The 12,148-nt window shown below is 44.4% G+C and overlaps 1 protein-coding gene across 1 annotated transcript in view; it reads right to left on the bottom strand.

Moving 5' to 3' along the window:
* Window positions 1-12,148, bottom strand: part of LOC141145132 (desmoglein-4-like) — a 90,529-nt gene that overhangs the window by 28,271 nt on the left and 50,110 nt on the right. Inside the window, exons 10-11 of the mRNA XM_073631515.1 lie at window positions 9,609-9,754; window positions 2,035-2,259 (exon numbers count right to left, since the gene is read on the bottom strand). Coding sequence (XP_073487616.1) covers window positions 2,035-2,259; window positions 9,609-9,754 — 371 coding nt within the window. The remainder of the gene's footprint in view (window positions 1-2,034; window positions 2,260-9,608; window positions 9,755-12,148) is intronic.

Below are 12,148 nucleotides of genomic sequence, written 5' to 3'. Positions count from 1 at the left end.
TCGGGGAAGGGGGTGGGTGGTATGTGGCAGTGGATGGTGGCAGTAGTTTTTTATTTTTAATAATTGATTTTTTTACACATTAATTAGTTTCTCAATTTTTTTCACAATGCTTTTTGGGGGGAGGAGGTTAGGGCAGTGGACAGTGTTTGTAGGGCAGGAGAGAGTGGTGTCAGTAGTTTTTTATTTCATTTTTTACACTTTTTAATTTTTTAGAATTTTTTAAGAATTTTTAAAATATTTTGGGGGGGGCTTTGGTGATGTCAGCACACATATACATGTGTGTATATATATATATATATATATATATATATATACATACACACACAAACACACAAACACACACACACACACACACACACACACACACACACACACACACATTTTTTGTCCTATGCTGTAAGGAGGTGTTTTTCTTAGGAAAACGGAGACTCAACACAGGAAGAACGTTTGTTCTCTAGCGTTTGAGAATTCTCCCATTAAAATCAATGCAATTTAGTCCACCACAAAATGGCCGCCAGCCAAAGCCCTAATTACAAGGACAGATTGTTTAGTGTTGATGGGGATGCTAGGAGCGGAAGCTGTTTGCAGAGACGTCTGCGGGGACAGACTCGGTCTTCACAGCTTTTCCCTGCACCGATCATTCCCGGGAGATCAGGAGGTGCTTGCGGGTGCCGCCGCAGAAATGTAAGAGTCTCTCGCACCTCGCAGGAGACTTGAGATGTCTGGGGTTGTCACTCTGGATCATGAGCTTTCCATGGAGACCACAAGTGGCTATTTCAATGCACATTACGCAGGCATGGTGCACTGTTGTCACTTGTCGCCATCAAGAAACCTGCCCTGAGAAATAATGTGAAACCATCTCTGGAGTGCATGTGTGTAAACAGAAGTGGCTGCGGGAGATCTGCAGCTCTGAGGCACACAAAGGATAAAAAAAAAATTTAAAACAGTATTTATTTTTATTAAAAATGTTAGTTTATGATTCACAGTGTTTTAGCAATGAAAGTATAATTTAAGTAGAATTCAAGCCTAAGCCTAGGTCATAAAAAATGTCCCTTCCCCTTCCAACTCCTATGCTGACTAACCTGTGTAAATAAAGATGTACATACTTACAAGTTTTCAGTCCCCTCTGGTCCGGTCACGTGATCCCCTCTGTCAGCCAGTGGCGGCTGCAGGGGAGAGGAGAGAACACTCAAAAATGTCTGGGAACGTCGGGAGCAGTGACATCACCCATAAGTTCTCATGTCCCAGCCGTTGTTAGTGCTCCCTCCTCTCCCCTGCAGTATCGCTAGATGACACAGGGGAGCCCTATCACATGACTAGACCGGAGCGGGCTAAAAATAGGTAAGGGCCTTTTCACACTGATGCCTTTTTGCTGTGTTTTTAACCTTGCTAAAAATTCAAGAAAAATGCAATAAAATATTTCCCTTTAAATCCTATGGGACGCTTTACACCACTGCTCTGGGAGTGCAGGGTGTTCTGAAAAGTCTTGAATGCTGCATTGTTGGTGCGTTTTTCAAAACCGCACCAAAAACACAGCTCCCCACCACGTACCACAGTTGTATTTTTGGTTTGTTTTTTTTAGCCACATGTTCATGTTTCACAGGTGCATGCCAACCAGAAAACGCACCGGAAACACATAAAAAATGCATATGCATTTTTAATGTGTTCTTTCAATGGAACATTGTGAAAGCATCCTAAATATAGTTATCTTTTTTACACAGATTAGCCATCATAGTTGTTGGGAGTGGGGGACATTTTTAGTACTAGTTGGATTTAGGCTGGAATTCTACTTTAAGTTGGAGTTTGTACCTACTTTAAAGATATGACACCATTTTACATGTGTTTCTTTGTGCTTACTTTTATGCATTGTCATTTCATACCTAAACTTACCAGTTGTATAGCAGAGACCACACCAAACATTTGGATCATACAAATGGACAAGACAAGCATTTGAATGATGTCCATGTACATTTGAAGATGAAGTCACCATACAACCCAGATATAAGGTGAGAACATACTGTATTTAGGACTTACCATTTAAAGGTTCCGTGGACCAGCCAGGGTTAGGTGACAAAGTTATCGTAAAGGGAGTATTACTTGGGTTTTGAGTTGCCTTAATAATTGCTTTTCCATACCCACGACATACGACACGGGGCTCTGTAGTAATCGTTGGGCACGCTCCAATTGATTCTGGGGTTACAGGAGCTACAGGAGCCATGTCTACAAGAAAATTGGTGGATCCTGGTCGAGTAGGCAAATCTAAAAAATTGTATGAAAAATCATATTAGTAATAAAACATACTAATAAATAATAACAATATTAGTTGTGATCGTTCTGTACTAGTTTTACTGCCTCTGATCCTAATCAAAAGTAAAACAAGCTAAGTAGGTAAGCCAGAATAAGCCTCTACTCAGTCATGACGTTAAACAGCTAAATGAAGGTACACAGCTAAATACAGAGTTAAAGGGCATATATTTGACTCTTATGCCCCGTACACACGGTCGGACTTTGTTCGGACATTCCGACAACAAAATCCTAGGATTTTTTCCGACGGATGTTGGCTCAAACTTGTCTTGCATACACACGGTCACACAAAGTTGTCGGAAAATCCGATCGTTCTAAACGCGGTGACGTAAAACACGTACGTCGGGACTATAAACGGGGCAGTGGCCAATAGCTTTCATCTCTTTATTTATTCTGAGCATGCGTGGCACTTTGTCCGTCGGATTTGTGTACACACGATCGGAATTTCCGACAACGGATTTTGTTGTCGGAAAATTTTATCTCCTGCTCTCCAACTTTGTGTGTCGGAAAATCCGATGGAAAATGTCCGATGGAGCCCACACACGGTCGGAATTTCCGACAACACGCTCCGATCGGACATTTTCCATCGGAAAATCCGACCGTGTGTACGGGGCATAACACCTTACCAGACAGCACAGTCAGGACAGGACCTCTCTTTTCCCTAGACTCCTGGGAAGCTCACCTAATTCAAATCAAGTCAGACCTGCTCACCCAAAGCGGGATGCTGGCCCCTAACCACATAATATTTGCAAAAACTTTAATAGCCATAGATGTGGTCACAAGATGGTTACATATGGGCCAATATGCAGTATATCAAAAAGAATACATTTAAATTATACCAGATGTAATAATTCCCAAATTAATAGATCCGTGGTGCCCAACCTTGGCCCGAGGGCCACATGCCTCTGATACTTTCTGTGCGGCCTGTGCAGACCCCAGCAGTCAGTAATGGAAGCATTCAATTGTAAAGAGGCTATAATGACAGTGATAGAGCAGGTTTATGTAGCATGTGTCCAATCTCTCTTTATCTCTTGAATTGAGTCTTCAGTCTCCAATCACCCCTTTTGCATGTCTCTGATTGTCTCCTTTCTTATCTCTGATGTCTCTGACAGTCTTGTGACCATAGGTGTGCGCAGCCCATTGCATTAGGGTGTGCACCCCAAAGCTCAAACACACATGCCTCTCTTGTTTTGTTTGCTTATGCCTTTCTCTGCAGCCTCAGCTACGTGGGACAGTGAATGAATGGGAAGTGCTCTGTGATGAGAGGTATCCTGTTCATTCACAAACTGAAACATAGGAAACACAGTTTCCTATGCTTCAGTTATGAATGGACACAGTGAGCGAGTGTGTTCACTGTGTTCATTTACAAAAGGAAGGAGCCAGTAAGTTACATATTTACTAGCCCCTTTCCCTGCTTTCCATTCTGAAACATCCCCCACAGCAGCTGGGGGGAAGAGGAGAGGAGGGAAGCCAGCAGCACTGTGGGGCCAAGAGGGGGGGGGGGGCAAGGCAGTAGGGGGAATTGGCACTACACATAGTGATTAGGGTGTGCCCAGGCACACCTGGCACACCCCCTGTGCACACCTATGCTTGTGACACATAATGAATATTATGTGTGGCCCTTAGGAGCTGTCAGGAGCCACAGTTCAGGCACCCTACACCTTGTAAGTTGACAGCTACTGGAATAGATAGACCTTATGCTTATTTACACATCATCACAGGTGCATGTAGTGCTCTATTCATACACATCATATAGATTCAGGTCACCACCTCTGCTTGTTGTCACAATTTATCTCCAATGCTGCATCACTATTGCACACTGGTGCCTCATAACATATCTCTTAGTAGGATCTGCAGGGGTTAATATAGCAAGCTAAGGCTCCCTTAAGTCATATGCAGCATATGTAGCAAAGTTCATCTCTCTTGGAAGATAACAACAGGTCAGCTTCAGCACATTTCCACATCAGTACCTCTGCATAAATGCAACAGTTCATCCCCAAGAGCCTTTAAAATGCAAGATCTATTGATCACATCTGCTGTCACAGTTCATTTCTTGGGGATAAATTTATATGTAGCATGTTTGTGCCCCTATAGCAAGGATATGCAATTAGCGGACCTCCAGCTGTTGCTAAACTACAAGTCCCATCGTGCCTCTGCCTCTCTGTGTCATGCTTGTGGCTGTCAGAGTCTTGCTATGCTTCATGGGACTTGATCTCCTGCAACAGCTGGAGGTCCGCTAATTGCATATCCCTGCCCTATAGCATACTGAGGTTTCACAGCAACCATTTTATAGGTACAAGCACCAGCACAGAACGGGTTAATATGGCTTGTTCAGTGATGTACTGCACTTTCTTACTATGCTTTCACCAAGTGCTTGCTTATTCTCCCTCTGCTATCCAAGGAAAAAGTCCAAGTGGCACTAGCAGCAGCTGAGAGTGTGCAATCTTACATAGTTACATAGTTACATCAAGTCCATCAAGTCCAACCTATGTGTGTGATTATGTGTCAGTATTACATTACATATCCCTGTATGTTGCGGTCATTCAGGTGCTTATCTAATAGTTTCTTGAAGCTATCGAAGCTCCCTGCTGAGACCACCGCCTGTGGAAGGGAATTCCACATCCTTGCCGCTCTTACAGTAAAGAACCCTCTACGTAGTTTAAGGTTAAACCTCTTTTCTTCTAATTTTAATGAGTGGCCACGAGTTATTAAACTCTCTTCTGCGAAAAAGTTTTATTTCTATTGTAGGGTCACCAGTACGGTATTTGTATATTGAAATCATATCCCCTCTCAAGCGTCTCTTCTCCAGAGTGAATAAGTTCACTGCTCGCAACCTTTCATCATAACTAATATCCTCCAGACCCTTTATTAGCTTTGTTGCCCTTCTTTGTACTCGCTCCAATTCCAGTACATCCTTCCTGAAGACTGGTGCCCAGAACTGGACAGCATACTCTAGGTGCGGCCGGACCAGAGTCTTGTAGAGCAGGAAAATTATCATTTTATCTCTGGAGTTGATCCCCTTTTTAATGCATGCCAATATTCTGTTTGCTTTGTTAGCAACAGCTTGGCATTGCATGCCATTGCTGAGCCTATCATCTACTAGGACCCCCAGGTCCTTTTCCATCCTAGATTCTCCCAGTGTATAGATTGCATTCATATTTTTTCCACCCAAATGCATTATTTTACATTTTTCTACATTGAACCTCATTTGCCATGTAGTCGCCCACCCCATTAATTTGTTCAGATCTTTTTGCAAGGTTTCCACATCCTGCGGAGAAGTTATTGCCCTGCTTAGCTTAGTATCGTCCGCAAATACAGAGATTGAACTGTTTATCCCATCCTCCAGGTCGTTTATGAATAAATTAAATAGGATTGGTCCCAGCACAGAACCCAGGGGAACCCCACTACCCACCCCTGACCATTCCGAGTACTCCCCATTTATCACCACCCTCTGAACTCGATCTTGAAGCCAGTTTTCAATCCATGTACTCACCCTATGGTCCATGCCAACGGACCTTATTTTGTACAGTAAACGTTTATGGGGAACTGTGTCAAATGCTTTTGCAAAATCCAGACACACCAGGTCTACGGGCCTTCCTTTATCTAGATGGCAACTCACCTCCTCATAGAAGGTTAATAGATTGGTTTGGCAAGAACGATTCTTCATGAATCCATGCTGATTACTGCTAATGATACCGTTCTTATTACTAAAATCTTGTATATAGTCCCTTATCATCCCCTCCAAGAGTTTACATACTATTAGGATAAATGTAACTGTCCCCCCATAGCTTGGTTAGTCGTTGTAGCAGCAGTTGTCAGAAGTTCCCTCCCCATATAAGTCTTGCCATGTGGAGATCAGCTGCAGCATCTGGCACACACAGTGAATAGGCAGGCCTCCTAGGTTGCCACGTCAACTTGTTTCGCCCATGTGATTGATGGGTCTTTACCAGGACGGGACCTATCATTTCCCTACTGCACTTAAAGTGGAAGTCCAGTCAAAAATGAAAATGTTTATATTAATTATATGTAAAATATCTTTATCTTTGACATTATTCGTTTTCTGTATAGCTGATTGCTAAGCTTAGAAAGTCTAATCAAAGCCAGACAATCAGCTTCTTCCTGTTCTTCAGGGACAACCTTATTTCCTTATTTCTGAATTCTGCATGGGGGCCTCTCACTTCCTGAAAATGTTGTCCTTCTCTTCTACACAGGCATTCCTACTGCTCACTCTAACAGCCTCTGCCTTGCCCAGCCCCGCCCAGCCCCGCCCCCATCCACAGTGATGGCACTGTGTGCATAGTGTGATGGGCACTGTGTGCATGGTGTGATGGGCACTGTGTGCATGGTGTGATGGGCACTGTGTGCATGGTGTGATGGGCACTGATGGGCACTGTGTGCATGATGTGGCACTGTGATGGGCACTGTGTGCATGGTGTGGCACTGTGTGTATAGTGTGATGGGCACTGTGATGGGCACTGTGTGCATGGTGTGGCACTATGATGGGCACTGTGTGCATGGTGTGGCACTGTGTGCATGGTGTGATTCACACTGTGATGGGCATTGTGTGCATGGTGTGGCACTGTGATGGGCACTGTGTGCATGATGTGATGGGCAATGTGATGGACACTGTGTGCATGGTGTGGCACATGCCCAGCTGAGGGAGCTATATGTGAGTAATGAGATTAAGGCTCCGTTTCCACTAGTGCGACTTTGAACACATAAAGTCGCATTACAAGTCACAGCTCATTGATTTCAATGGCAAACGTTCCCATCTGTGCACTATTGAAAACCAGAGACTTTGAAAGGTGCCTGCACTACTTTGATGCAACTTTTGATGTGCAGCTTTGATCCAACTTTACACTCTCTGGATCAAAGTCGCAACAAAGCATTGCAGGTACCTCTTCAAAGTCGCTGATTTTCAAAGTCATATAGATGGGAATGGGTACCATTAAAATCAACAGGCTGTGACTTGTCATGCGACTTTGGACACATAGTCGCATGAGAAGTCACGTTTCCACTATTGCGACCCCAAAGTTGCACAATTTAGAGTGTAACTTTGATGTGACTTTGAGCGCAGCTTTAATCCAACTTTACACCCTCGGGATCAAAGCACTGCAGGTACCTTTTCAAAGTCGCATAGATGGGAATGGGTACCATTAAAATCAATGGGCTCTGACTTGTCATGTGACTTTTGACACATAGTCGCATGACAAGTCATCTTTCCACTATTGCAACCGTAAAGTTGCATGATTTTAGTGCAACTTTGATGCGACTTTGAGTGCAGCTTTGATACAACTTAACACTCTCTGGATCAAACGTTGCATCAAAGCATTGCAGTTACCTTTTCAAAGTTGCTGATTTTCAAAGTCGCATAGATGGGAACTGGTGCCATTGAAATCAATAGGCTGTGACTTGTCATGCAATGCAACTTTATGTGTCCAAAGTCGCATTACAAGTCATACTAGTGGAATCGGAGCCTTAGTGTGGTTGCCTGTACTATGATCATTGTAGACTGTGAGCCGAGACCCCAGAGCACTTCCAGCTACACTGCCCCCCCCCTCCAGCTCTCTTCTCCTGTGCACAGCTATACTGTATATGTGCACTGCAACTTCCACCCCCTCTTGTGTGGATGGGGCTTTTTATTTCTTAATTTTTCTCATGAATTAGGATGTACAATGAGACAACACTGGGCGGTAACCTATGATCAGCTCCTCCCATCCTGTATACGCCCACTGGCTACACAGGAACAGTGCCCCTCCCTGGAAGTGATGTCACCAGCTTTCAGTAACCACACCCACTGGCTGATTTTCTGCTCAGAAGGAAATAGAATTGAAGTTATGTGTCGGCACTGGATACTGCAAAATAAAGGTAGAAAAACTGGGATTTTTGAGGCATAAGGCTGAACTTAGCTCACATTAATGATTGCAGGGGAGAATTTAAGTGTTAGGGTGGACTTCCACTTTAAGCATTACAACTTGGTCAGGGCCCCATTCCCAGCCTGCTGATTGAACATTAACCAATAGCTGCCCGCCCACTGTCATATGACTGCGGGACGAGGCAGCTCTCATTCTGGCCGGACGTCATATGACGTGATCGCCCTCCCGAGCCACTAGGGGGCGTACGTGCCCACTGCGTCACTCGGGACCCGATGCGCATGCCCGGCGGCTGCTATGTCCGCCGGGCACCCGCGATTGCCGGGTAACAGAGCAGGACCGTGGATCTGTGTGTGTAAACACACAGATCCACATCCTGTCAGAGGAGAGGAGACCGATGTGTGTCCCTTGTACATAGGGACACCGATCGGTCACCTCTCCCAGTCAGTCCCCTCCCCCACAGTTAGAATCACCTCCCTAGGACACACATTTGACCCCTCGATCACCCCCTAGTGTTAACCCCTTCCCTGCCAGTCACATTTACACAGTAATCAATGCATTTTTATAGCACGGATCGCTGTATAAATGTGAATGGTCCCAAAAATGTGTCAAAAGTATCCGATATGTCTGCCGCAATATCGCAGTCACAATAAAAATCCCAGATCACCGCCATGACTAGTAAATAAATAAATAAATAAATAAAAATGCTATAAATCAATATACGCTTATTGCAATTTTTTTTTAACCAAAAATATGTAGAAGAATACATATCGGCCTAAACTGAGGAAAAAATTTGTTTGAAAAAAAAAAAAATTGGATATTTATTATAGCAAAAAATAAAAAATATTGTGTTTTTTCAAACTTGTCCGTCTTCTTTTGTTTATAGCACAATAAATAAAAAACACAGAGGTGATCAAATACCACAAAAAGAAAGCTCTACTTGTGGGGAAAAAATGATAAAAATGTCATTAGGGTGCAGTGTTGTATGACCGCGCAATTGTCATTCAAAGTGCGACAGCGCTGAAAACTGAAAAATGGTTTGGGCAGGAAGGGGGTGAAAGTGCCCTGTATTGAGGTGGTTAAAGATTGCCACCAAACTGATGAAGTCATCATTCTGCTTTTCTATTCTCTACCATTTTTTCGACCTCTGCTGAATTGGACCATGCTGTCAGTCTAACACTGAGAGCAGGCAGGAGTCATGACTAAAAAATGACATGACATTTAAAAATGAGCCTAGAGCTCCACTGGCTGAAAATATTCATATGATGTACTTTATATTTGCAGACTAAAACAAAATCACAAAGTGTAGATCGAGAAATCTACTAACAATAATCATAATAATAATTGTATTAAAATAAAATCTAAAATTAGAAACTACCAGATGGATTTACAACAATAAAGCATAATACAAGGTACAGCTTATCTTCTTACTGTCATCTGTAGCAAAGATTGTTCCAGTAAATGTTCCGTTGGGTGCGACTGGACCATTCCCTCGTGCCATATCAAGAGTCATTTTGATTTCACCAGTTGTAGAATCAATTATAAACCATCTACTTGAAGTACTGTCTAACGAATACCTATTAGCAGCACACAAAAACAAAAAACAGTACAATAAGGTCCCAAAAAGATCCCTTTATGAGTTTATACACTCAGTTTTAAATGCACAATTGAGCATAGTACATTCAGAAGGTCTACCAAGCTCCTATGGGCCATAAAACACCACTTCTTGTTTCTGCACATTCTGTACAAGGAGAACTATGAGAAGATGAAGCCACTTTATGGGAAGTAAGTTCTGTGTGAATTACACTTCCCTTACTGATGCTCTTCTTGATGTATGGCTGGGAGGAATGGGTAAACTGATGCAGTTATGAATTACAGACACCCAGAGGTGCTTGCACATACCTGCAGCAGCCTCCAAAACTTTCCTGTCAAGGCCTGTGAAGCAAAGTTTTTTCCTAAGCTTGCAGCTTGCTTCCTTCTGCCCATTATGTGATGGACCAGTAAGAATGTGTGTCAGCAGTGCTTAGCTGCACTTATGGGTAGTGTTGGATTTTTTTTTGTCAGAACAACCAGCTACTTGGCCATGACAGGAGGGTTTGGAAGGTGTCTGCACCTTTAGGTGACTGCACTTTCTTTGTGCAGAAGTTTACCTTTCTTTAAGATCTCTCCCCTTGCACTTCTGCTGCCTATGCCACTTTGCAGTGATCTGGACAGTCAATAAATCACCATAACTTTCTTATGGTTGACTAATTTAAATCGAACTTTGTTAAGTGGCGCAGGGACCAGCAGCATGAAAACAATGCACTACAGATGCGTAACTAGAACCTTAAGGGCCCTGGTGCAAGAAACCATGAGGGGCCCTTGCCACCCTTTTACATGTTCTGCAGAGGGCCCCCCTTCCTACATAGTTGCCAACCTTTCCCAAAAAAATTCAGGGACACTTTTTTTGCTATGTGTATAGCAAGCCATTGTAGGCAGAGAACATATTTTAATTAGGTGCGGGACATTTAAATTGGATGCTGTTTAACAAGAGGCACCTAATGCCATACCCCTTTACACATCTCTAAACCCCTCGGAATGCCTCTGTATCCCTCAGCATGCCTCCATACCCCCCCCCACATATCTTTGTACCTCCCAGATAACCCCTGTACCCCTAGCTCACCTTCATACCCTCAGCACACTTCTGTACCCCCTTGCACATCGCTGCACCTCCTACACATGTTTGTACCTTCCAGCATCCTCTGTACCCCCAGCACACCTCCATACCCTACAGTACCCCTCTGCACCCCCAGCATGCCTCTGCACCCCCACACACCTCTGCACCTCCTATAATCTTCTTTATCCCCCAGTATGCCTCTATAAGCCCAGAAAGCCTTTGGAGCCCCTGGTATACCTCTGCAACCCCCAGCACACCTCGGCATCTCCCAGCATCTTCTATATTCCCCAGCAGACCTCTGTATCCCCCAAAGTGTCTTCCTAACCCCCAGCATACCTCTAACACACCTCCACACCCCCAGCACATCTATGTACTCCGCTGCACATCTTTGCACCCTCTCACACACAACTCTGCACCACCCAACATCCCCGTGTATCCCTCTGATCTTTGTACACTCCAGCAAGCCTTCATAAACACAAGCACGCTTCTCTACCCCCCCATCATATCTATGTACTCCACCGTGAAGAGGCGGCGGGGGGACAGATGCAGCATCAGTCTGATGCTGCATCCACCTAAGTAGGTATGATTAGGCAAAAAAAACACCCACACCCCTAACACATCTTTATACCCAGTGGCACATCTCTGCACCCCCAACCCCCCCCCGCACACCTCTGCACCCCCAGCACATCTCTGTATCCCCTCCCCTCTCCACTGTAAGCATAAACTGCTGGCTGAAACGGTAGAAGGACATCCCAGGCACTACAGAACTACCGATCAGATGCTTTCTCCCCACTCCACTGTATAGCAGGCACCAGAGAGATAGTTCTGCCACTGGTGCACAGGGAGAGCAGAGATTTTAGGGTTATGGATCTCCTTTTGAAGAACATCCTGGAAAAAAAATTCTATATATACAGTACACATAGCACCCACAGAGATGCTTAATTAATCTTCCCAGGATTCTTCTTTAAAAGAAAAGTATGTTTTTTTTTTGTTTTTTTTGCCTAATCATACTTACTTAGGTGGATGCAGCATCAGACCGATGCTGCATCTGTCCCCCCGCCGCCTCTTCACTGAGAACCGAGCCACTGAACATCGTCAATGGCTCGGTTCTCTCACCTCCCAGAGCGGAGAGCTGCTGCCTGTCAGTCAGCAGCTCTCCTGCTCTGCTCCTCCACGTTCACTGGAGTGCTAAACTGTGGAAGGGCGGGGAGAAGCTGTCTCAGCGGCTCGCTGAGAGGCTGAGACTGCCATCAGTCCAGGCAGATGACGGATCCAGACTTTTTAAGTCGGGTTGACGCGCTGCCTCGACTGATCC

This window comes from Aquarana catesbeiana, linkage group LG05 (genome assembly GCF_042186555.1).
Source record: "Aquarana catesbeiana isolate 2022-GZ linkage group LG05, ASM4218655v1, whole genome shotgun sequence".
NCBI lineage: Eukaryota > Metazoa > Chordata > Amphibia > Anura > Ranidae > Aquarana > Aquarana catesbeiana.
Note: the sequence above shows the minus strand (reverse complement) of the source record. Positions and strands in the feature narration are given on the sequence as shown.